At 40.8% G+C, this 22,123-nt stretch overlaps 5 protein-coding genes and 1 long non-coding RNA gene across 7 annotated transcripts in view; 3 read left to right on the top strand and 3 right to left on the bottom strand.

The window, feature by feature from the left end:
• The first annotated feature begins 454 nt into the window (after positions 1–454).
• LOC108008271 (uncharacterized) lies at positions 455–895 on the top strand. Its single transcript, XM_017072060.2, has one exon. It carries the CDS (start codon positions 455–457, stop codon positions 893–895), a length of 441 nt encoding a protein of 146 aa, XP_016927549.2.
• Positions 896–1,557: 662 nt separating this feature from the next.
• On the top strand, positions 1,558–2,184 carry LOC118876941 (uncharacterized). The gene is made up of 2 exons (XM_036813425.3): positions 1,558–1,708; positions 1,767–2,184. Exon 2 carries the CDS (start codon positions 1,822–1,824, stop codon positions 2,065–2,067), a length of 246 nt encoding a protein of 81 aa, XP_036669320.2. The 5' UTR covers positions 1,558–1,708; positions 1,767–1,821; the 3' UTR covers positions 2,068–2,184.
• LOC108008742 (serine protease inhibitor 42Dd-like) lies at positions 2,123–3,716 on the bottom strand. Its single transcript, XM_017072640.4, has 3 exons — positions 3,524–3,716; positions 2,394–3,356; positions 2,123–2,335 (listed from the first exon to the last, which is right to left on the bottom strand). Exons 1-3 carry the CDS (start codon positions 3,714–3,716, stop codon positions 2,217–2,219), a joined length of 1,275 nt encoding a protein of 424 aa, XP_016928129.3. The 3' UTR covers positions 2,123–2,216.
• Positions 3,717–4,425: 709 nt separating this feature from the next.
• LOC108008899 (uncharacterized) lies at positions 4,426–5,561 on the bottom strand. Its single transcript, XM_017072804.4, has 2 exons — positions 5,419–5,561; positions 4,426–5,288 (listed from the first exon to the last, which is right to left on the bottom strand). The coding sequence occupies exons 1-2, from the start codon at positions 5,458–5,460 to the stop codon at positions 4,737–4,739; spliced, it is 594 nt and encodes a 197-aa protein (XP_016928293.2). The 5' UTR covers positions 5,461–5,561; the 3' UTR covers positions 4,426–4,736.
• Positions 5,562–11,657: 6,096 nt separating this feature from the next.
• The window catches only part of Fili (Fish-lips), a 93,620-nt gene continuing 83,154 nt past the window's right edge, over positions 11,658–22,123 (bottom strand). Inside the window, exon 5 of the mRNA XM_017074057.4 lies at positions 11,658–14,406. Within this exon, the coding sequence (XP_016929546.2) occupies positions 13,179–14,406 (1,228 nt within the window). The 3' untranslated portion in view covers positions 11,658–13,178. The remainder of the gene's footprint in view (positions 14,407–22,123) is intronic.
• Positions 19,134–20,290, top strand: LOC139352481 (uncharacterized). 2 transcript variants are annotated; one of them, XR_011603690.1, is made up of 4 exons: positions 19,134–19,510; positions 19,748–19,918; positions 19,985–20,064; positions 20,119–20,290. It is a non-coding gene; the product is annotated as an uncharacterized lncRNA (long non-coding RNA). The 2 variants fall into 2 exon arrangements; XR_011603689.1 differs by having other exon boundaries at positions 19,134–19,918.

The following is a 22,123-nucleotide window of genomic DNA, read 5'->3' as shown; positions in this document are numbered from 1 at the left end:
AGGGTGAGGTATTTAGATGAAGAAAATCGATTGAATTTGTATATTTTGTGTATTGGGAAACGCCTCTAAAATGTTTGATATTTTAAATAATACATGTTTGAGTTGTATAAGGTAACCCAGTTAAGAAAGACGCAGTTAAGAAAAAACGCAGAGACAAACGGTGGCGTGTAAAAATTCGTAATAGAATCTTACAATGATAAAAATAAGAAATACATCATGAATAAGAAATACATGATAAGAAATACATCCACATATGTATATATATATCACCATTATAGAACCCTCTGTTAGTTTAACTATGGGATGGCATTAGATAATAACAACAACCATAATGCTACATACAAGTATTGAGGTAAATTTGACATTTGTACAAAAACCTAGGTTCTGTGGGAGGCTTTGTTTCAAAGCACAAAATGTATTATTTGCTTTCCACTAATATAATCTCTGAGCAATAATGGAGGACACACTAGCACCAGAGGATTCTTCAGAACCAACGACCGTAGCCCCAGTCTATGTAGTCGACTGGGGGTCCTACTCGTGGAGCACCACCGTGGCCACCACCACCACAACCGCCGCCAGCAAGGGGTCCTCGGGCCCCATGGGTGTGGGGATCATCGTCCTGATCGTGTTCGTGGTGCTTCTGTGCTGCCTGTTCATCATCTGCCTGCCGCTCCTCTGCCTGTGCGGCTGCTGCGGACTGGCCTGCTCCGCCTGCTTCACCTGCGGCGATGGATGTTGTGGCGATGGGGGCGAGGGAGGAGGCGGTGATGGGTGCTGCGGCGATGGATGTGGCGATGATTGTTGCGGAGATGATTGCTGCGGCGACAAGGGCGGTGGCGGCGGGGGGGAGGAATGTTGCGATGGCTGCGGGGACTGCAACGTAGACGATGATTAATCAGTCAGAAAATCAATTTCCAAATTGTATGTACTAGTCCCATGTACGTTCGCAAGAAACCGCAATAAATTTAATATGTATAATGATAATTATAATTGCTTATAACAAGACTTTGAACTACATTTAACATCTTTCCTATCCACAGAATTTTTAACGATCACTTATTGAAAAAAAATTTTTATTTTTATAAATCTATAATTTTCTGGGTATATAAAATAAAAATATTGAATATATTCTAATCTTTATATTTATGTATAGATATAATTCAGAAAAACAGTTTTCAATGCAGACCCATTTCTGACGTTAATGTGTACAATACATATATGCATATTTCGTTAGGGAGTCCACGTAACCTTATAAGCCACAGTGCATGATGCACGTAAGTTATGATGATACTCAAAAACTCCAGGTGGTCGTTCATGAAAATATATACGGAGAATACCTATCAATCAAACCATTACGCTCAAATCTAACGTAATTTAATGAACCCAATCGAGACTTTGCTTCTCCCCTTTCTTCTCTTTAATATCTAAGTTTTTTACTTCCATCTTTACGGCCAAAATGGTGTACTAAATTAGGAATTCATTAAAAATTCAATTCACTTTGCACATAAAAAACCATGGTGAATCTAAAAAGAAACTAAATTCCTGATAATACAATGTGCGATTTAGTAAGCTGCGACTGACCTCTTAAAAATTCAAATAATTTTAAGAATCTCTGAATGTTTTACATAAAACTTTCCAACAACGGGCTGTCCGAAATTCATAATCTGCTATGCGAGAAACCAGAAGACGTCATGAATTGAAAATTGCAGTAAGCTGTGGTTCTTTAATATAAATCTATTTTCATACCACAATTTTCCATTTTTTAGAGGTGTCAATCTGGAACCGGAAATACCAAAATTGTCCAGTTACATCCCATAAGCTATGGACGAGTCGACGGCGATAACGATTATAGACTACGAAGATTTAGAAAGCAATGTAACAGTTGCGGCGATAAAAACGACCACTTATACACCGGCAACTACCATTGGCCTGTGGGGACTTTTGTTCGTATTCGTCATAATAATCCTCTTCATTGCCCTGTGTTGTACATGCATGGGACTTCTGGTCCTCTTCGGGTGTATTAAATCCTTTCTCTGTTTTCGCTGTCGACGTCGAGATGAACAGTAAAGGGAAAGAGGTCCCTGAAAAAGACTTGAGATTCCTGTAATACGCTCATCGAAACTCTGATTTGTGCTAATAAAATTATATTTTGTGTGTAATATCTTAAAGATTATATGTGGATAAAAGATAAAATTGTAAAATATTTTATAATACATTCATGTAACCTTCGGCACAGCCACATGACCAATGAAATAAATATGATTCGGGTTCTTGACGGCAAAGATAAATGGACGATTGGCCCAGAATTGAATGGGTTCTCCTCTGCCTTTAAATTCTGAAATTAAAGGTTAGGTAGATCCCTAAAAATGCATTAGCTAGTACTTAGTATATACCTATTTTTTCTGACTGACTGTCGAACTCGCTGATTTCGATAAAGCTACTGTGCAGCATAGTGTTGATTTTGTAGCTTTTGTCCTTCTCCCCAGTCAGGCCAATCAAATTGGGGTTCATAAAAAGGCTCCTAACCCCCAGTGGCTTGAGAATGGATTCCAAAGCGATTCTTGAGTGCACTCGAAACTTGGGAAGTAGCAGGTGTATCATTCTTTGCTCCAAATTCCTGGCCACCTTCATGAGATCCGTATTGTTGATGAGGTTGCTTAGTTCGGGAAGACCCTTCTCGGAATCGCGGGGCATAAGAATAAGCATTGAAAGCTGGTTGTTCTGGTAAGGCACTTCGACCACTTCCGCATCCAGATCTGAACTTTCACCCCAGAGGAATGTGCCAAACGTTTCCATGGTGTCCACAGGGATGTCAAAACCATTTCCCTGGTAAAATGGTCGTTTTCTGGTATTACTTATCGAAAAGACACTGGCCCACTTGCCGTGGAAATGCGCCGAATTGGCCACCACCATCTTGGTATTTTTCTTAATTCGCGTGTGATGGAAGAGATTATCCATTTTGTGGTTGGTTGTCAGGCGTATAAAATCATTGATCGCATCGCTGGCTCCTTGGGGATCTCCAAAGTGCACCCTATCCGCATTCCACTTGTTGATCTCGGCTGTTTTTTTCTGGTAGCCGCTAAGCAGCGGCACATCCCTATCGACAAAAATTCGATTGACCATGGTCACATCGTCTAGGAATATGTCTCCATGAGCCACCTGTTCCATCACAGCCTGCAACTCCTTGCAGTGTTTCATTCCGAAGTAAACGGAGCCCAAAGCCAAGTTGGTGGAAGCTGGGGATAGCACAATATTCCTGTGGAGGTTCTTTCTCGAGGCCTGGTGGTACAATTGGCTGGCAAATTTATTTGATCGACCCAGCTGAACTAGTAAAACTACAGTAGTCGAAAGGTAAACTGCAAAGGTGGGTGTTTAAAATTATTCCAGATTTCAATGGTATTTGAACCATTAAAAATTAAACTACCATATATATATATGAACGTTATTTATATTTCTTAATACAAATTCCAATTGATTTCTGTTCTCTTGAGGCCTGTTATAAGGAGGCACAGACACGACTCACCAAGTTTCTGAACAACTTGCATCTTTCTGCGAGCGTCTTTGGTCTGCAACTGGGATGTGTTTACTAAATCTTTGCCAGAGTGCCAGTGTGACAAATGTAAACCGATTAGCCACAGCTGGGCCCGATTATCAGATGGCTCAAAGAAAATACCCCAGGCCACATGGAAAATGCCCCAGGGCAGGAATTTGCCCATTTTCCTCTGAGGACTGAGTGCATAAATTCCGGGCAGCTCCTGCAGCTGCAGGAAAGACACAAGTCCAAGTCCAAGTCGTAAATGCACTCAGCACTTTGTCAGCTCTCAGACAGGAAATGCAGTTGCCATTTTTCTTTTATCCCTGCAAATCCCGCTCGCCCCTCCCCGGAAAGTCGTTCTCCAACTGTCTACATTTTTCACTTGCCATCCATAAAAAGTATCAGTTTTAGTTTCAGTTTTAGTTCTCTCATGGCTACGAGTCTCGTACGTCTTCTGCCTGTCCTGTTGGATCTGTTGTTTTGCTGTCTCAATTTCGCCGGCGCTTCCATATTCAGTTTCATAATTTTTCCCCAAGTTTATCATCCTTTTTGCGAGGCATGACAAAGTTTTCATTGCCGTCGACACAGGGGCTGGAAAAAAGTTTTCTCCAGCTGTGAAGTGCATTAAACAAAGCCCTCATACATGATCTGAATGTGGGTGGTGTGGAAGGGAGCGTGTTATGGAAAAATTGCATTTACCAGGGGGAAGTAAGTGGGGGGCAAGTAGATAATGCACTCACTTTTCGCAAGGAGCTGTACATATTAAATTTATATATCAATATTGTTTCGAATATAATCATAAAAGAAAGTCTGTGTTTATTTAAGTATTGCAATATATATATATTTTTTTATTTTATTTATATTTTGTTTATGAATGTTCTATAAAATATTGTAATCATATTCATTTTTTCCCTGGCGATATTGTTTTTAATGAAAGTAATACTGATACACATAAATGTGCTCTTACATTTCTTTATCTCCGTTTTTTATTAGGTAAAGATAATGGTTAGATTTCATAAGAAATTTACTTTTGCACAAAAGTAGTTTGCTGCCTAGGCTCGAGGTCATGGTCGGTTATAATTATACCACGAATATTTTATTTGGTTCACCCACCCATATGCAATGCTTATACAAAACTCTTCTTATCACTTAATGGCCTATCTTAAAGTCTAAAGAGTCGTTCACTTGGGATCGTCAGTCGCTAGTCTCTGAAATTGCCCAGCCATTTGACGAACTCCCTAAGCTTCTGCAATCTTCGGGGTCCCCCACGAGTTAAGATCCTTCTCCACCTGCGCTCCACAGCCAAACGATCCTCTTTATCTATGGATTCCAGGTGTTTCTTCAGCTTTCTGTATATCAACTTCTGAAGTTGGGCAGTTCGAGTTTGAACAGTTCGCTTCCATCGATCGAATCCATTGCGCTGCAGGCAAAGGGCAACCAACTGAGTCTCAATGCTGGAAGTTCTCAGGGGATCTCCTGAGTCTAGATAGTCCCCTACCACGTCATAAAAGGCATTCAGTTTTTCCTCTGTATAATTCGCATTAACGGCTGTAAAGGCATCGAAACGGTCCAAATAACCCAGGAGAACCGAGTTCTGGGAGTCCACGACAAGGAGATCTTCTACTACATAATCCACCAGTTCAATTGCCTGGGTAACCAGCTGACTGCTTATAGTTTGCAAAGCCTGATCCGATTGTAAAAACAATCTATAGTGACTTTGATCTCCATAAGCTTTTATCTTTGAAGGAGCAAGCTGAAACGATATTAAATTCCGAAAGTTTCAATGTTTATAATTTAAGAATAACTGTTTTATGGGTATATTTTTAAACCAAGCTATAAATAAATAAATTTAAAATTTTTATATCGTACTTCTCTCCACTTACCAATGCCAAGATCAAAATTCCTAGGTACTTCTGAAAGCTCATGGTGATCTTGCCCTGCCAAAAGTTGATCGTCAACTGAAAACCCTCTACTCAACTCAAAAAACTCGGAAGCATGGCAAATCGTAGATAGTCTTATCTCTCTGAAATTTCCATGTCGAATCGGCGCTTGTCCCAATGATAGAATTTATTAATATATTTAAAAAGATGATGGATGACGTCATCAAGTCAATGACGTTTCTTGGGTGACGAACCCTTAGATAAGAGATAGGCAAAGGTTTAAGGGGTTAAAATTTATGAATGGAGGCCCGACCGATATAACAATGATTGTGATTCAGAAAAGTTTCAGTGGCTCTTTATCTTACACAGAGAACAAATAACCCATCAAAAGCCGTGAGATATGTGGCCAAATCTAAATCGCTTAGCAACTGAGATGGGCAGCAGAAAAAGCCAAAAGCTCGACGGCGAAACTATTCATTGCGTATACGCCGCATGGGCCGTAATAATAGTGAAATAAAAGTCCACTTAGTCAGCAGTCAGTGGGGAAATGGAGGAAATGGGGAGGGGAATGGTATAGGATGGGATACGAGGAGGTCAGTCATTCATTGTGCTCGGGTTAGACCCTCAGGACAGTCGCCTGTATCTGTTTTTTTCTGTGTGTGCCGTTGTGATAAATGTCTGAACTGGGTCAGTGGCGTACGATGATGAAACTCGGCGGCAAAAAGCGGCAAATAAGACGCCGATTGCTCGTATCAGAGTTTCAAATGAAATCCCTTATCCCCACTATCCCCACTATAAATGCCTGGCATTCGGAGTTGAGTTTTCGAGTGGCCGACAAATCCCCAATGTGCGCTGCAATTTCAACTTTGATAAGCGAAGTTTAGTGGCAAAAACCCCAACAAAAAATAAAAATCATTTTCTCCCCCGCCATATGACAATGTTATTAGCGTAGTTTTTGCGATTTTCAGGGATTTGAACCGTTTTTTATGCCCTTTTTTGTGCGGTTAGCGTTGCGATGGCAACTTTTGAGTGCCGCATCCGAATCCTGATGGATGCGAAAGCGTTGAACCGGGCTAAAGCCTAATTGGGTATCTGCATTCGAAAGAGAATCACAGGGAATGTTTCAAATTCCGCAGCCAAAAATCAGGGAACATAATCAAACCGAAAGACTACCAAACAATTACGTCCTCTGGGGCTGGGAAGTCCCTTACATTTTATATGGCGAAACAATAACCGAGAAGTTTGCCCTCAGCAGAACAGCCCCCCAGAACACAAGTGCTATAAATTGCCTCAACAACGCCTGCTGTTCCTCCACATCCAGCCCTCCATTTACATTCCCCTTTATCACCCGCCCCTTTGCATGCAAATTTCAATAACTTGTATTCGGTAACCCTTTTTCGAGCAACTGACACTGAATATCAAATATGAGTTGGAGCCAAAAATTATTTGCATACTTTCGGGGATGCTTTCCACCACACCAAAAAACACGCAGAGCGAAACAAAAAAGGAACTGAAAAAATGAGATTGTATCTAGAATGGTTTTGACGAAGTTTCAAATACCCTGGGTCTTCATCTACAAAATATTTAAAGTGTATGTTATAACGAAATGTTTTTAAAATATTCTGTAAACATTCTTACCTATTCATTAAATTGCCAATGGAACAAAGATTTGTATAGGGTTTTTTAGCGTTTATTAAATCAGTCCTTTTTACAACAGGCCTATTTCTCTACTGAACCTAAAAATAGAATATTATTATGTTTATTTTTAAAATATTAAAAATGTAGTTTATACCAAAACATTGTTTAAAGTAATCTAAAAACATTTTTATTAGTCAAATTCTAGATAGATTTTTAGTCGGTTTTCAAACATTTTATTAAATTAGTCCTCTTCACAACAGATCCCTCTGAATCCATGATGTACGATTTTATGATTCGGTATTACAAATAATGCAGAAAAAATAATGTCAGAATAAGAAGGAATCTTTTTAGATATATCTTCCCGTTTAAAAGTAGTCAAGTTCTTAAATATGTTTAAAACTCCATAGAACTTATTTCTATAGAGTAACCCAGCCAGAAGAGTAGGAACCCACAGGAACTACAAGCAGACTCGCACATGTGGCGCGCTTTTGGTTTTTCCGGGGGGAGGGGAGTGAAAAACCTAAACAGGAGCCAGAAAAGGAATACGGAAACACAAAAAAAGGGGAAACGCTACATGCCTCTGAAAGGGGGTGTAAACGGCAAAAGCAAAACCCCTTTCTTTTTTTTACACCGAAACGAGTTATTTATTGCATTTGCAAATTTTACACAACATTTTGCAGTTACCTCAGTGCCGTAAAATCCCCGGCTCCTTCCACTTTTCTCCGCAGAAGGTGTAGCCGGAGTTTATCGCGGTAAAAATTGATTCAGTTTATACATATTTGCATGTGTATCGGGGTGGCAGACTTCTCCCCGGGCTCTTTGTAATGCCAAGCTGCAAGTTCAATGAAGCCAAAAGGTGTTGGCTCCCCGTTCCTCAAGCAGTAAAATTGATGTGCAAATATTTTCATAAATTTGTATGCCAAAGTTTCAGGTGTCATGTTTGAAAACATCCCGGAGAAACCCCGAATTTTCCATAAAAAGGAGAAAAATGCTGCTCCTCGCACTTTTCAAGTTCTGTAAATTTGATTTTTGCGGTGGCAATGAATTTTTGATTTGAAAAATTGCTGCGATAATTTTTGATAGAGCTGTAAATTTTTGTTGGATTTGCTCGAAGTACCTAGATTGTTAAATTGGAAATGTAATTTATTGAGTCGCATAAGTATCTTTGAGTTATTTTTGACATTTGGCTGAGTGGAAACGAAATTGGAGCAGTTAATATTATAGGAGCTGACGAAAAATATTTAAAAATAAATATTCTTTCACGTGGGTTATATATAGAATACTCTTATTTTTAGTCCTTGGCTTTCGCTTTCTCTGTTGTGCAACTCTTACTTTCTGAACCCTTCCCAAAAGCATAACTAATTCGCATGTCCTTCCGCTTGCCACTTATCTCAGCTGCTGTTATTCGGTGAAATATGGGGGATGTCATGCCAAATAAAGGCGACCAATAAAAAGTGTGGCCGAGATAAGCAAAGTGGCGCAGACAAAGCCCGCAAAATAGGAACCGGGAAAAAAGGCAACAGCAACCAGGTTGAAAAACCGAACAAAGCTGGCTATGATTTAAGTTTTCTTTTTCCTCCCTTTCGCTGGCCAAATTGATCAAGATATATAGGTGTATTTTGCGGGGTAACCTGGTTAAGTGCACAGTCCAGCTGTCAAGATAAGTTCCTTGTTTTAGGTTTTGGTCTCTGCACTTTAAGCCCCTTAATATGTGTGCCCAACTTTTGTTTAACTTTTGTGCGGATTTCTTTGACTATACAGGTTAGCATTTCTCCCTTTTCCCTTCGTTATTCTGTAAGATGAATGCGTTTGCTTATCTGGTGGTCAGTTTCCTCTGTCTGAGGATTCAATGTTGGGGATTCCTGTTCCAGGATTTGCGGTTCCCGGCTTTCGTTGCCTGTCAAACGGAGTTTTAGTGCCGGTTACGGGATACTCCTGTGTCTGCCCGATTATCTCCTAGACTCGCCCCTTTTTATCCCCGCTTTATGCCCGTGCTGAAAGCGATGTGTCTTGCCCTCGAGCCCGGGATATCTCCGGCTTGACAGCATCTTAACTAATATAATGCCCAATTTTCTGTGGTTTATGGCTTACAACTGTCAATGCCTCGTCCGACCATCCATCTAAGCATTTCCCTCAGCTTTTTACGGGACTTTTCAGGCCATTGAAAGGTCGTTATTTAAATGGATATAAATGATATGTCCTCTTTTTCGCAGGACCTCTGTTTGGTCAGTCCTTTGACATTGTGCATTCTGGGCTGTAAGTGAATTTCAAATCGACATCAACGCTAAGTGACTTTGATTTATCATGGTGCATGAGTTATTTGCCCACACGTTTGTGTCTCGACCATTATTTGAGCAATTCTCCTTGTCCCAAAGTGCAAACAAAGTGTCCTGTGTATAAACAACTGTTGGACCCGCATTCTCAAAGTGCACCACGCAAACAATTAGCTGAAGTGGGTTCCCGAATTTGGCCACTCACCCACACTCTTTTCAATCACATTAAAGCCACCATCGTCTCAGGGACATTTTATTGGGCAGTTTGCGCATCTTTTAACAAATTGCAGGACATTAAGTTTTTATGTTCGCAGGCACTTGGCCGCGTTGTGTCGAGTGTTTATCTCTGGATCTTAATGGCTTCTCTATATCTTTATAAGGAAATTTCATTTCGCCCGGGCAATTAAAATGCCACCGAAATCGCTATTCAGATGGCTAGCTGCATTTAATGGAACCCACTCATTCTTCGATTTCCTGCACTTTATGACTTATGCGCAAGTTTTTCCGAAACATTTTCCGAGCTAATTAAACCAGAGAGCGTACAATGTAGCTTCCTTGCCTCCTTCAGAAGAATAATGTCGAAATATTAATTACTTGCCATTATTTACACGCCTACATCTGGGAGGCTCTCGAGACGCAGACTCAGGTGTTTCTTTATTCCAGGGGATTTTCAGGTGGACCGGGGGTTCAGTGGGTGGTTCGGTGGTTGTTGCCCGGCTATATTTCATCCCACAACAAATGCCCCACAATCATTCAAACGCAGACACGGGGGATTTGTCGCCTTCTAAGCCGCGCGTTGAGTTGAACAACTCAATGAGTGGCGGGGACCCAGTTTAAATGAAAGTGAGCTATATCCATGTTAATTATTTAGAAAGCATTCAGATTTATTTACCTAATTCTTTTGTCCTTTTGTTTCTCTTTTTGTTTGCCACCCTGTTGTTCCACATTTTTTATTTGTTCTTGCAGGTGGGTTGGCCATTGTTTTATCACAGGGGTAACTATGGAACTGCTAGAGAGAACTGCAGCAAATGGTTGTAAATAAAACTAATTTATTAAATCAGGAAACTTTAAGATTAAACTGTGTTTAGATATTACATTATCTTCTAACTATGATTTTCTACATAAAAATATAAAGAATAGATAGATAGCTAGTTTCATTCTTAGGATACTCATCGTGACTATACCTCACTTATTACATAATGAGAAAGCATCTTCTGAAAAACTCGCTAGTTTACCAGAAAAATAGATATATCGAAACCGGCCTTTTAATTCCGCAGTTCATTGAACTAGCATTAGATGTTTTTGCATTTCTAGAGTCTGCAATTTCAGGAGTTGCATTTTCCACAACTTTTAGTTTTTCTCAGGATTGGAATTTTCCTGAGAAAATTCAAATTGTATCCCTCAACTGAATTTAACAGCTTTAGTGGAGGCCAACAATCCAGCACAATTGACTGGGCAGTAAATATTTTACTTACTTTGGTTTACTGAGCCACATATTTGCTATTTTTTTGCCTCTGCCTGCTGTAGGCGTTTTGGGTTACTTACTTATGTGGGCGGTGTGTTTGTCGAGCACTTGTTTCGGCACTAGATTTATGCCATTTCTCCACTGGGGCCACTCCCTTTGCCAGGATGTACAAGTATTTTATTTGTTTTACATGGATTTCAGCTTTGCTTCGTTTGCTGCCCAGCAGATTTGTCGTATTTTACCAGTTGATGGGGAAAAAAGCAAAGGAAACAAAGAGCGAGTTCATCTAGGTAAATCCTTAATTTATTACGGGCTGCACACAAATTTGCTGGTTCTGTTGGCACTTTGTTGCCTTCATTTGCAGTTGATTAGAGTGAAAAAGCGTTTTTAATTTCATGTTTCTTTTATTTTCCATCATCATTTTCTTCAGTCTTCGTATAAGAAATAACATTTTTTGTTGTTGCTGTGGGTGTGTCTATCATTTAATTAAATATTTTGCGTATATCATATTATTAGATTTAAACTTACGGTTGCCTGGCTTCTATTTGCCTTTCCCTTGCTCTTGTTTTTGCTCCTTTTATACACAAACCGGTTTTTATATTTATGTTCAGAGTTTATTTTCTGTTTTTTCAGCTTTCCTAAATGCATTTCGTGTGCACTGCATTGCTTGTCTGCCTTTTGATTTTGCTTATTTAGTATACTTTTATTTTCGAAATATTTTTACACTCGCTTTTTGTGTGCTCTGTGTGGCTATTTTATGCAAATACCGGCTAGTTTTGCCATTCGCTATTTGCCATGCTGTTGTCGCATTTAATTAAATTATTATTCGCAAATCAGACTCAACCGAAAAATAACAACAAACGAGCTTTGATTCTGAGTTATTGCTTTTGGAAATCATTTATTCTTAAATCAATAATCTATGCACTTGACTAATGTTTTTAAATGCATTCCATAAATTATTTACACATAAACGCAGAAGCACTTCGCAAAGTGCTCCATCATAGGGGGATATATATATTTACAAATTATATTTATCGTTTCGTCAACTTTGAGTTCGGGCTCACTAAGATACATATAAGTTAGTATAGGTGTTTCATATAATTTAATTTTTTAGTTTTCCTCTTAATTTTTGTATATTGTCATTCGAGATGTTTTTGCTAAAGTTAGGAAATATGGTTGGGAATACGGTTCAGCGGGCCAACGGATGGGAAAAGGACCTCTTTGGCAGCTGGATTCATTCAGTTAGTTCTAGGCTGGACTGGACTATTTGGTCCCCATTAGGTTATTTGTCTGCCAAAGTCTGTGTCTTTTCCAAATATAACCCAAGTGCTGAAGACATATTCGGTAATTTCGAGAACCAAATCAGGAAAACCCATAAACTCCTTTAGCTTGCTCTCCTCTCCGTAGTTAAACCTAATATATACTCATATATATATTTAAATTCACTTGTAAGCTTACTCACTAAATGCTATCTAGAGTATTCGAATGCTAAATGCCATTTTAACTATGAGTGGGAGAGAAAGATAGTGATTTGAGATTTTTAATGCAGCTTAGCTTAGTCGGGGGCCAGCAAAAAGGTTTCTTTGAAATCGTATTCGTCCTTAGTCTAGCGGTTAGTGTACATATCTAATATATCTGTTATCTGTTATCCGTAGGTCATTAAGAATATTTGTATGCTTGCTATACACGTAGACATATCCCTTGTTTCATTTGACGCTTGTTAAACTTTGTTGTATTTTAATCGAAAAAAAGTAATCCAACCTAAATCACTATGATGGTGTTTTAGCAGAGAATTTCGATGAGTGAGCAGTTTGCTTTCTACACAAAATAATTCTTTTAACATCCTGTTTTCAGTGATACTTGATTGGCCTTAAATGTTGTTCATAAAGTCCTAGTTAATTTTAATCCTAATCCAATCTAGGTTTTATTCACAAAATCTGACACCAGTCAAGGATTGCGATTTCAGAGCATTAAAATAAACTGTTAGTTAGGACCGATTTCTCAATGTCATGTTAACGGTTGTCATTTATCTTTATCTGACTGAAAGCTCTTAACTGACAGACTGTATAGATTTTTAGATCGTATTGTTTTTCTTTTAAATAAGATTTCAAATACCAACTCATCGAAATTCACCCCCAAAGGTCCAATTTTTAGTGGCTCTATCCTCCCTTAATCTCGTCTTAGCCTAACCTCTCACTTTCCCTGTTTTTGCTTGAGTAAACCCCCTCGATTTAGCCCGCTCAGAACTGACCACTGGCCTTGGCGCTCTGTACACAGCCCCTGTAGTTGTTATTGTTATTGTGGTTGGGGTAACCATGGTGGTTCAGTCCGACCATCTCGATATCCGTACCCTTGTGGGACACCCTTTCGCCCTTGCCACGCCCACGTCATACGTAGACCACGTGTGGCTTTCCCGAGGAGGGTGGCACGGGGGAGGGGCCGCCGGAGGAGGTGGTGGTGGAGTGGTTCAAGGCCGCTGCCTGCTTCAGCTTGCTCATGGTGTGGGTGTCCGGATACTCGTAGTGATCGAACCGCTCGTACAGATGCTCCGGCTCGTCATCCGCCTCCTTGACGGGAAGTTCCCAGGGTTTCAAGGCCCGGTACTCATTGGCTATGGTCTGGGCCGCCAGGTAGCGCTCCAGTTCCAGTTTGTCCAGTTGTGGCAGAGTCGTCTGCTGGTAGTCATGGTTGTTACCATGGGACCCCTGCAAGGGCATGGCCTGGTGGTAGTGGTGGTGGGCCTGCAGGGTCTGGGCGTGATGGGGGTAGTTGAGGGTCATTCCCAATCCATTGACGTGGTTGCCGCCGCCCAGGGTCATGCTCATGCCCATTCCCAGGCTGGCATTGTGACCCTGCAGGATGCGGTCGTGCACGTTGATGATGCTCTTGCTGGTCCTCAAAGGACCCCTTTCGTGGAGCAGCTTCCTCCGACGCTTCACGAACCTCAGGTAGTAGAGCACACTGACCCCGATCATGGTCACCAGGAGGCAGGTGATCACCGCGCAGACCACGGTCACAATGTGGGCGGGGCAGGTGATCTCGCCCTCGCTCATGGCGAGCAGTTGCCGCCTCGTCCTGACCTTGTCCCGCCAGATGTCGCAGCCGATCTGCTGGCGGTCCATCCGCAGGATGCCCGAGTTCCGGTTGGAGGAGGAGGTGGCCAGCTCGTAGGCACTGGGCTCGGTGGTGTGGAGGGCATTCACTATGTGCTGCTCAGCAATGTAGGCAGCCAGAGCCGCTACTCCGTCGTCGGTGGAGGCCACGGCGGTTGCCTCATCCGCCTGCTCCTCCTCGTCATCCGCCTCCTTGGCCAGGGCGGCCACTGCTCCGCCGGCTGCGTGCTCCATTCCCGGGTCCACTCCCTCGAAGTTCCCGGTCACCAATCGCCAGAGCCACAGCAGCGAGCAGTTGCACTGCAGCGGATTGTCCCCCAGATAGAGCTTCTGCAGCTGGTCCACTGGGAACTGGGCGGAGTACAGGGTCTGCAGGCTGTTGCTCTGCATGTACACCTCCAGGATGTTGGGGTTGCCCTGGAACAGGCGCATCGGTATGTCGCCCAGCTGGGGATTGTTGTTCAGGTGCAGCGTCTGCAGGTGGGTGTTGTCCACAAAGGCTCTAGAAAGACGGAAAAGAGGGAGTGTTTCAATTAATGGGAAACAGTTTAGAGTAGTATATACAAAGTTTTATCAATATCAGTTACCCTGAGACTTTGATTAAACTGATTTAAGCTTACTACCCAATCCACTTACTAATATGATTCCTAAAGATTATACCAGTCTGCTCATCAACTTGTTTCGCAACCCAAATTTACTAAAAGGTTACGGCTTTCTCGTCCGCATGCTAATCAAAAAAAAGGTGGCTCGCTACTTGCGCTTATTTCTCAATCTCATGTCAACTTTTGTAATTGAGTTAAATTGCTGCTATGGAAAATATAGTTTCCCAATACCATTTTACGTGTTCTTCGACTTCATGTTAGATCTTAAAACGTACTTTGGACATGCACTCAAGAAAATTGGTCTTTAAAAAATGAAAGCTGTGTCCAAGACGCTATGTAACTCTATGGTTCCCTGATGGACTTAACTCTTTTTAGAATATATACATAACACGTGTGTTATAAAAATTCAAAATTTATTTTAGTATTTTATTTATTTTTCCTAATTAAGGAATGCGGAGGAAACCTTCCCCAGTGACGGCTTTAATTAGCCCGACAGACTATCTTTCTGCGCCATTCGTCCAGCCTTTTTTACTGTTTTTCCCGGCTGCAGTGCACTGTTCGTTTTAATTATGCACACTGCACGATGCATCAGCGTTCAACTTAAATGCCAGGCAATGAAATACATGAATAACATACATACGCTCAGCAGTTTTCCCGGCATTTTCCGGCGACACACACACAGTCGCACTCACATGACAGCTCCGGAGCTTCGACTTAAGCGACATGGATTTATTTAGCCTGCGTCTATTTCAACTTAATAAAAGAGGAGGTGGATGGATGGGGGGGAGTACGAAGCACGAAGGACGAAGGACGAGGCTGACAAGGCTCCATGTTATTCGAGCTCCGTGGAGCGTTGTCGTAAATCCCTGCCAAGTTAAGTCAACGCGCTAAGTCGCCGACTCGGAGGAAAGGACGAAGGATGCAGGGCTGCCAGGATGCAGGGATGCAGGGAGTCTGGGACCCGAGGATGTGTGTGTGCTGAGTGGAGCAGTGCATTACCCGGTACCTAAGACCTCCAGATCCTGGCAGACAGCCTCAGATGTGACTGCAGCTGAATGAAACGAAATAAGTGCAACGTGGCGTATGAGCAACATTCGCCGACTTGACTTACTCCGCTGACACAAAGCGAATTTGTCGCTTTTAAGCGTCCCGCAGAAGGCCACATTTCATTTCAATACTTGCAGCTTACAGCTTGCGTCTTGCAGTCCATGTCAAATGAACGCATTTATTGCACAAGCTGCAGTTTGCAGTTGCAGTTGCAGTTGCCTTTCCCGAGCTCCCAAGGAGCCACATTGATTTGACAAGTGGCCACATTTTGTAAAATCCTTCGAGGCCATAAGTTTGCTGCGAACTCATTCGACTGCAACGGGTGATGAATTCGAATGGCAATGGCAATGAGAACGAAAACTGTTTGTCAGCTCTAAAGGGTGGAATTCATTAGGTTGACTGATGTCCTGGGGGACTTGGGGCTGGTCCTTCTCAGCGGGAATCTCAACAAACCATTTCTCTATTGATAATAAATATGGCTTAATTTAATATATATTTCGTATTGAAAAAAATCCCAGAACTCGGATATTTAAGATGTTTCTAAGTTTCTACTTAAGGCTACATGACACTAGGTTGTATATAAATATAATCAACAAAATAAAATATTGTTGAACTGTATTCTCTTTATTCATTAGGTATTTATAACTTATTAAAATAGCAATATGGCCATAGAAAATATTTGAGTAATTGAAGATGTTTTTGGTTGCTTGTTTTATAAGTTCATAAGATACTCAGACACTTTGTCAACTTCCCAGAATAATCTCTAACACACCCTTTTACCCCTGCTAAATCTTCAAAATCTACAGACCCAGCCAGACACACTTATCAGGCCCATTCAATTCCCACCAATTCGCAACCCTATTTACCTGAACTCCACAACTATCTTTCCACCTCTTGCACATTCAATTTCATGGCAAGTTTAACATTTAACTACGGTATGAAAAAACTTTGGAAAAACCTCAATTGCAGGCGATCAGCGTGGAAAAAATGGGTCTTTGCATTACCAAAACAAACTCTGTCTGCATACGACATAAGCCGAAATTTACCCAAAACAATTTAGCGGGTAGCGCACAAGCCGCACGAGCAAAAAATAAATTCAATTATTTGTGCAAATATTATGCAAATATCCCGGAGAAGGCGAACGTGACATCTAAGGCACTCTTTGGGGGCCCGGAACTCCACAGGTTGATGATTTTACCTCATCGACCTGTTGTTGTTACCTATCCCCGAAAATGCAACTGCCTAAAAAACCAAGTGACAGGACAAACAAAATGGCGGGAAAGGGTGCGGGAAGGATCCACCTTTTCCCTGTTTGGCTTTGGTTTCGGGTCTGTTTCCCGCGATTCAAACTTCATTTTGCATGTTCCATGTTTTCGACGGGGGCTTCCACCTCCCCGAACTTTGGGCTTCCTTTTTTCTCGACTATTTTGTCTGCGTTTGCCAACGTCAAACGTGCGGAAACGGAAATGGCTGCCATGTGTGAGTGTGTTTGTGTGTGTGTGAGGCATAAATGTTTGCCTTGTTCCGATCCTTCTTTTTCCCTTTTATGCAAATTGCTCGTGTGTGTGCGTGTGTCTGTGCGAATCTGAATTGGAATTGCTCGAAATCCGATTGAAATGTTTGCTGTCCATGTTCGCTGGGTTCAGTCACGACTCCCAGGACTTTACAGGGAATCAGAGTTCAGTCACATCGTCAGCTCGTTGCCGGGATGTGTGTCCGTGTGTCTGTGTGCCTGGCCAGTCAATCAGGCAGTCTGTCAAACAGTTTGTCAGTCAGTCATTCCCTTTTTGATATAGTTTTGAATGGCAGTCAATCCCTCGGTCGCCCGACCCCGCAAATCCCCTGTTCTCTCTATTCACTTGATTGACGTTTTAACTACATCAAAATGTGAAAGGATAGGCACTCGATAAGCTCGGAGGATCCCAACTCCTGAGTTCATTGAGCTCGCCGACAGTGGGCCTTACCTATTGAAATACCTTGCTATCCCTATCCCGAACCGATAATCAACTCATGCTTGGAGACACATTATCAAACGGTATGGCCGCGCAATTTGTTAATGACATTTTAAACGTTTTTAAATTACGTATACGCCCCATAAGGTTCTTTCTTTTCCACCCATGCGATACTCAAGTGGGCGTTGTAACAAGGAAGTGATGCATAGAAAATTATTAAACAGGTTCTCCTTTCGCCCCTTTAATTTAACATAATTGTAGTTTATTTGCAAACAATATTTCTTGGTCAACAAGTTCAGGGAAAATATTTAAGTTTTATTTAGGTACCTTCCTTATAGGAAGTACATTTAGAACAAAGCAATATTTTTCACTAGCAGTATAAATATTTGTTTAACTTTTTCAGAACACTACTCAATCGCTATAAATATTATTCATTCATGTATTATTAAATTACCAATGATTTCAATGCACGTAATCCCGTAAAAAACCACTGAGCCTTAAAGCTTCTCTGCCTGCTAATGATGGCAATTTGTCAGTGTTTTTTCCGCCTTATGAATATGTTATCTAATTATGTCACATAGAAAAATGTGTGGAGAGCTAATTAAGCTCGTACATCAAACGAGGACATTTATGGCCCACACACTGGGGTATTTCCCCGGTTGGTTTTTATTGCCGGCGACATTTGCCATGTTTCCCATTGAAAGACAAGAGGTCAACGAGTGGCCATTAAATGGAGCTCTCAATGCGATTATCAACCGCCAAGTCAATGACTGCCATTTGCAGGAGTTCCCTTTTTTGCATTTTGCACTGCCCTGATTAAACGGAACGTTGATAAGAAATATGTCAGCCTAATGAGCCAACAACAGAGGGAGAATCTCTATAAACAAGAGACGGGTAAATACAAACAGAGGGACGAGTCAAAAAGTTGGGACTTTTGTGAGCAAAAGAATGCAATGCATATTTTCCCAGGGACACTGAGTGTGCTAACAAAAAAGTGCAAACAACAGAAAGCCGGAGAAAAGACGAAGAAATGAAGGCAGGATGAAATTACGGAAACAGGAAAACATAAACATGTTGCGACCCCAGCCATATTTCTCCATAAATTATGAGCTGCGAAGTATTTCAAGGCGGCAGCCCAAGACCCGAGTAGCTATTATGCGTATTTACCATCCAGAGAAGGACGTCTAAGCCAGTCTGTTTATGCATATGCATGTTCCACCCCCTTAACCCACTGGTGCACTCGAATTGGCCAGGCCAAAACGGCGAGAATTTGAATTCAAATAAACATAAACTTCTGCATAATGAGCCAGCACTCGCTACAGGTGAGAACGATGATGGCTGAAAGGTGGGTGGGAGCTCCAGCTCCAGAGTAACCAACTTAATTAGCAGTGTTTTTTAAGTGATTCCGCTTAAATGAAAAACAAGACGAGTGGCAATTACCCAGAAATTAGACGGAAAACATTATGAGATGCAGAAAAGTAGCTAATGAAGAAGATGATTGAAGCTGCTTGGGGAAATAAATTATGTATATTTATGCAGGTCAACGAACAAACACCTCTTAATATTATTTCTAGTGTATTACCGTTTGTGTATTTGGCATAATGAGAAGAAGTTTCCCTAAATCCCCTTCAGTTCTGCAGTAGGGACGCGGTGACATGGCTCAAGGCAAAAAGCTTTTTTTGTGCCTAAAACGCTGTGCCGCTGTTGACGTCAGCAGAGCAGTCGGCGCAGCGTAGAAGACTGCCCACGAAAACGATCGTGCAACAAAGAGAGGCAGATATTCGGATATTTCCCTCTCTTTCTTGTCTTATAATCTGCTGCACTCCGCGCTCGCAGAGACAAATTTCGGCTGGTCCGTTATTTTTTTTTGCGTCTCTCCGTTATGTTCGGCTAGCGACTAATATTTCGGCGGAAAAATTTTCGTGGAGAAGCGACATGTGAATGCCCTAATATTTAAGGAGCATTATTGTGTATAGAAAAAAACAACTAATATTGTTTTATAAAAGTAAACTATTTGATTATAGTAAAATTTAGAAAATTGAATTTACTTATAATGTTATATTGTATTTACTTATTATACATTCTTATTACAATATAATTTTATAGTTAAGTTATAGAAATTTAGTCCGTTAAAATTGATTTAAGTATTTAAAACATTTAAGTATTAACATTTAAAAAAAAATCGTATTGTATTTTTTACTCAAGAAGTAAAAACTATATAGTCGGATATATTTCACTTTAGAAAGGGTATAGGTGCAGTGGCACGCGCCAACAGCGAAGAGAAAACAAAAGAAATCTAGTAAAGGGGTGAGAAGACTTGGTGCATTCTGTTTGAGTGATTGAAAGGGAAGCATCCATTTTAATGGTGCGCAGCAGAGTTACTTTAATCGTTTAGTTAATATAATAAACACAGGTAAGTGCTACATTAAGTTTAAGATGTTGTGCATTGATCTTAGTTTAAAGTACGTAAATTTTGAAGGTATTCAATGGGTTCCGTTAGCCGAAAGTGGATGACGAAATGTTTTGTGCCAATAAAAATTCTGCAACAAGCTATAAAAGGTAAATATACAATTAAACAAATAAAACGCATTTTTTAAACATATGTTTTTTCAGGAGCGTTGGCCAAGGATTCAGAGGACCCGGACAAAGGTTTAAGAACGGCGATGTCTAACGTTAAAAATAAGCTTACGAAGCAAAAAAACAGAAACAATAATTGTACAATTTTTGAAAATCTAAATAGTACCATATAATTAAAATGAATTAAAATAAAATGAATTAAATTCTATATTTTTTTAATTGAAAACTCAAGGAAAAATTCTGATTTTCACAAGTGATTCACTTGGGACGGGTCCCTTGCAAGTGATTTCACAAGTGAAAACTCAAGGAAAAATTCTGATTTTCCCAAGTGTTTCACTTGGGACGTGTCCCTTGCAAGTGATTTCACAAGTGAAAACTCAAGGAAAAATTCTGATTTTCCCAAGTGATTCACTTGGGACGAGTCACCGGCACGTGACAGGCCATACGAAAAATAAGTATAAGGAACAAGTGAAATCCCGTAGGACTTCGAAAAATTTTCATTTGAATTTTCACTTGTGAAAATGCGGACATCCCATACAATTTTCTATATGGAGCGTCACTTGTTCTTCACTTGTGCAAGAGGACATGTCCCACGGGATTCACAAGGTGATTCACAAGTGAAACTTTTTTTTTGGAACTGAAGGGTCGTGACCCATGTCCTTAATCCTTTATCCCTTCAAAGACTTTATTTCTAGCCCATTGCAGAGAGCACAGTCCATTACACTCAAATTTAATTCCCAATTGTCGCATTCAACTGCGGCATCCATCCTCATCAGAATTCCGAGCGCAGACAAGGCCCCAAAAATGGGGGGCAGCAACCCCAAAGCAGCCACAAAACAAATGTCACACATGACCCCCCGAACCCCCTCCGCGTAAATTTTAAAACAATTAGTTTCAATTTTGAAATCCACAACCCAATAAACCGGGCAACACCTACCGTCCTTTTTCCCGAATGACTTTCTGCTATTAAGTCGTGTTCACTTTCGCATTCCCTTTGAAATCCTGAAACTCCTGTTTCTGAGGGTTGTTTGTTTTGCGAAAGGGAGTGAAAGGGGTAAAGGGCGGTGAAAGTGGGTGGACAACGTGCTGCTGCCTAATGAATTTTGCAAGGACTCGCGCTGATTGTTTAGGTGTAAGGATTCCATAATGAGCAGCGATTCGAGGGTTTTTGGGAACGGGGAAAGGGAAAGCACACACGGTCTTTTTGGAAAATGTATCCTGTCGCCCCACAAAACACGACTATCAACGTGTCGCCATCGCTGGGAGTCCTTTTCCTTTCCCATTTTCCCTTTCCTTCGCCAACCTGTCCACATTTCAGATTTCCATTAACGCATTTGCATAAATATTTACATGTATGTCTGTCTCTCTATCTCTGTCTTTGGGGGTTCCTCTGTCTATCTCTCTTAAATTTAGAATGTTTTGGCTTTTCCTTGAGGGTAAATTGGTGGGGGTAAGGTAACAATTTGTCTGGCAACCCCTTTAATAATTTGCATTCACATACTCCTCTCTATCAACTAAAAAAATACACATGCATATCATTATCAGCGTGGAAAAATAAAAGGATAACATGGAATACCTTTGAAGACTTTAGTTACCTTTGGTTAGTAGTAAATATTATGTAGCCTCTTTTTATAGGATTAAAATATACACTTTTTATCGTTTTTAAATAAATCTTTAAGGGAAAATCATAAATTGTAAACCTAGCATACTTTTTAAGCCTTATATAACTTTAGTTTTAAAACGTTACCAATCCAGAAATTCCAAAACAATATAAGTTCTTGAGTAATTTTGTAGTGTATCCTTTTTTGATAGTTTCTAAATATCCCCCGCAAATTATTCCATTTCGGCAGGCACACTAAAATAGTAGAGAATTAGCATAAGAAAGCGGTATCCAGCGGATTGCAGTCATCTTTTGTTCCGTCAGTCAGTCAGTCGAGGCAAAGAGGAATCGAGTTTGCAAATCAGTCAACGCAGACAGACACACCATGTAGTATGTATAGGCAGGGCCATATGTAAATGTGTTTGTGCAGATTGAGCAACA

The sequence above is a fragment of the Drosophila suzukii genome, chromosome 2R (genome assembly GCF_043229965.1).
Source record: "Drosophila suzukii chromosome 2R, CBGP_Dsuzu_IsoJpt1.0, whole genome shotgun sequence".
NCBI classification, from domain to species: domain Eukaryota; kingdom Metazoa; phylum Arthropoda; class Insecta; order Diptera; family Drosophilidae; genus Drosophila; species Drosophila suzukii.
Note: the sequence above shows the minus strand (reverse complement) of the source record. Positions and strands in the feature narration are given on the sequence as shown.

Coding starts and splice junctions, on each gene's coding strand:
- LOC118876941 (XM_036813425.3), top strand. CDS start 1,822: ATGGACGAGTCGACGGCGATAACGATTATAGACTACGAAGATTTAGAA.
- LOC108008742 (XM_017072640.4), bottom strand. CDS start 3,716: ATGGGCAAATTCCTGCCCTGGGGCATTTTCCATGTGGCCTGGGGTATT. Junction 3,357..3,523: donor GCAAGTTGTTCAGAAACTTG/GTGAGTCGTGTC, acceptor CCACCTTTGCAG/TTTACCTTTCGACTACTGTA. Junction 2,336..2,393: donor CAGTCAGTCAGAAAAAATAG/GTATATACTAAG, acceptor CTTTAATTTCAG/AATTTAAAGGCAGAGGAGAA.
- LOC108008899 (XM_017072804.4), bottom strand. CDS start 5,460: ATGAGCTTTCAGAAGTACCTAGGAATTTTGATCTTGGCATTG. Junction 5,289..5,418: donor GAATTTTGATCTTGGCATTG/GTAAGTGGAGAG, acceptor ATATCGTTTCAG/CTTGCTCCTTCAAAGATAAA.
- LOC108008271 (XM_017072060.2), top strand. CDS start 455: ATGGAGGACACACTAGCACCAGAGGATTCTTCAGAACCAACGACCGTA.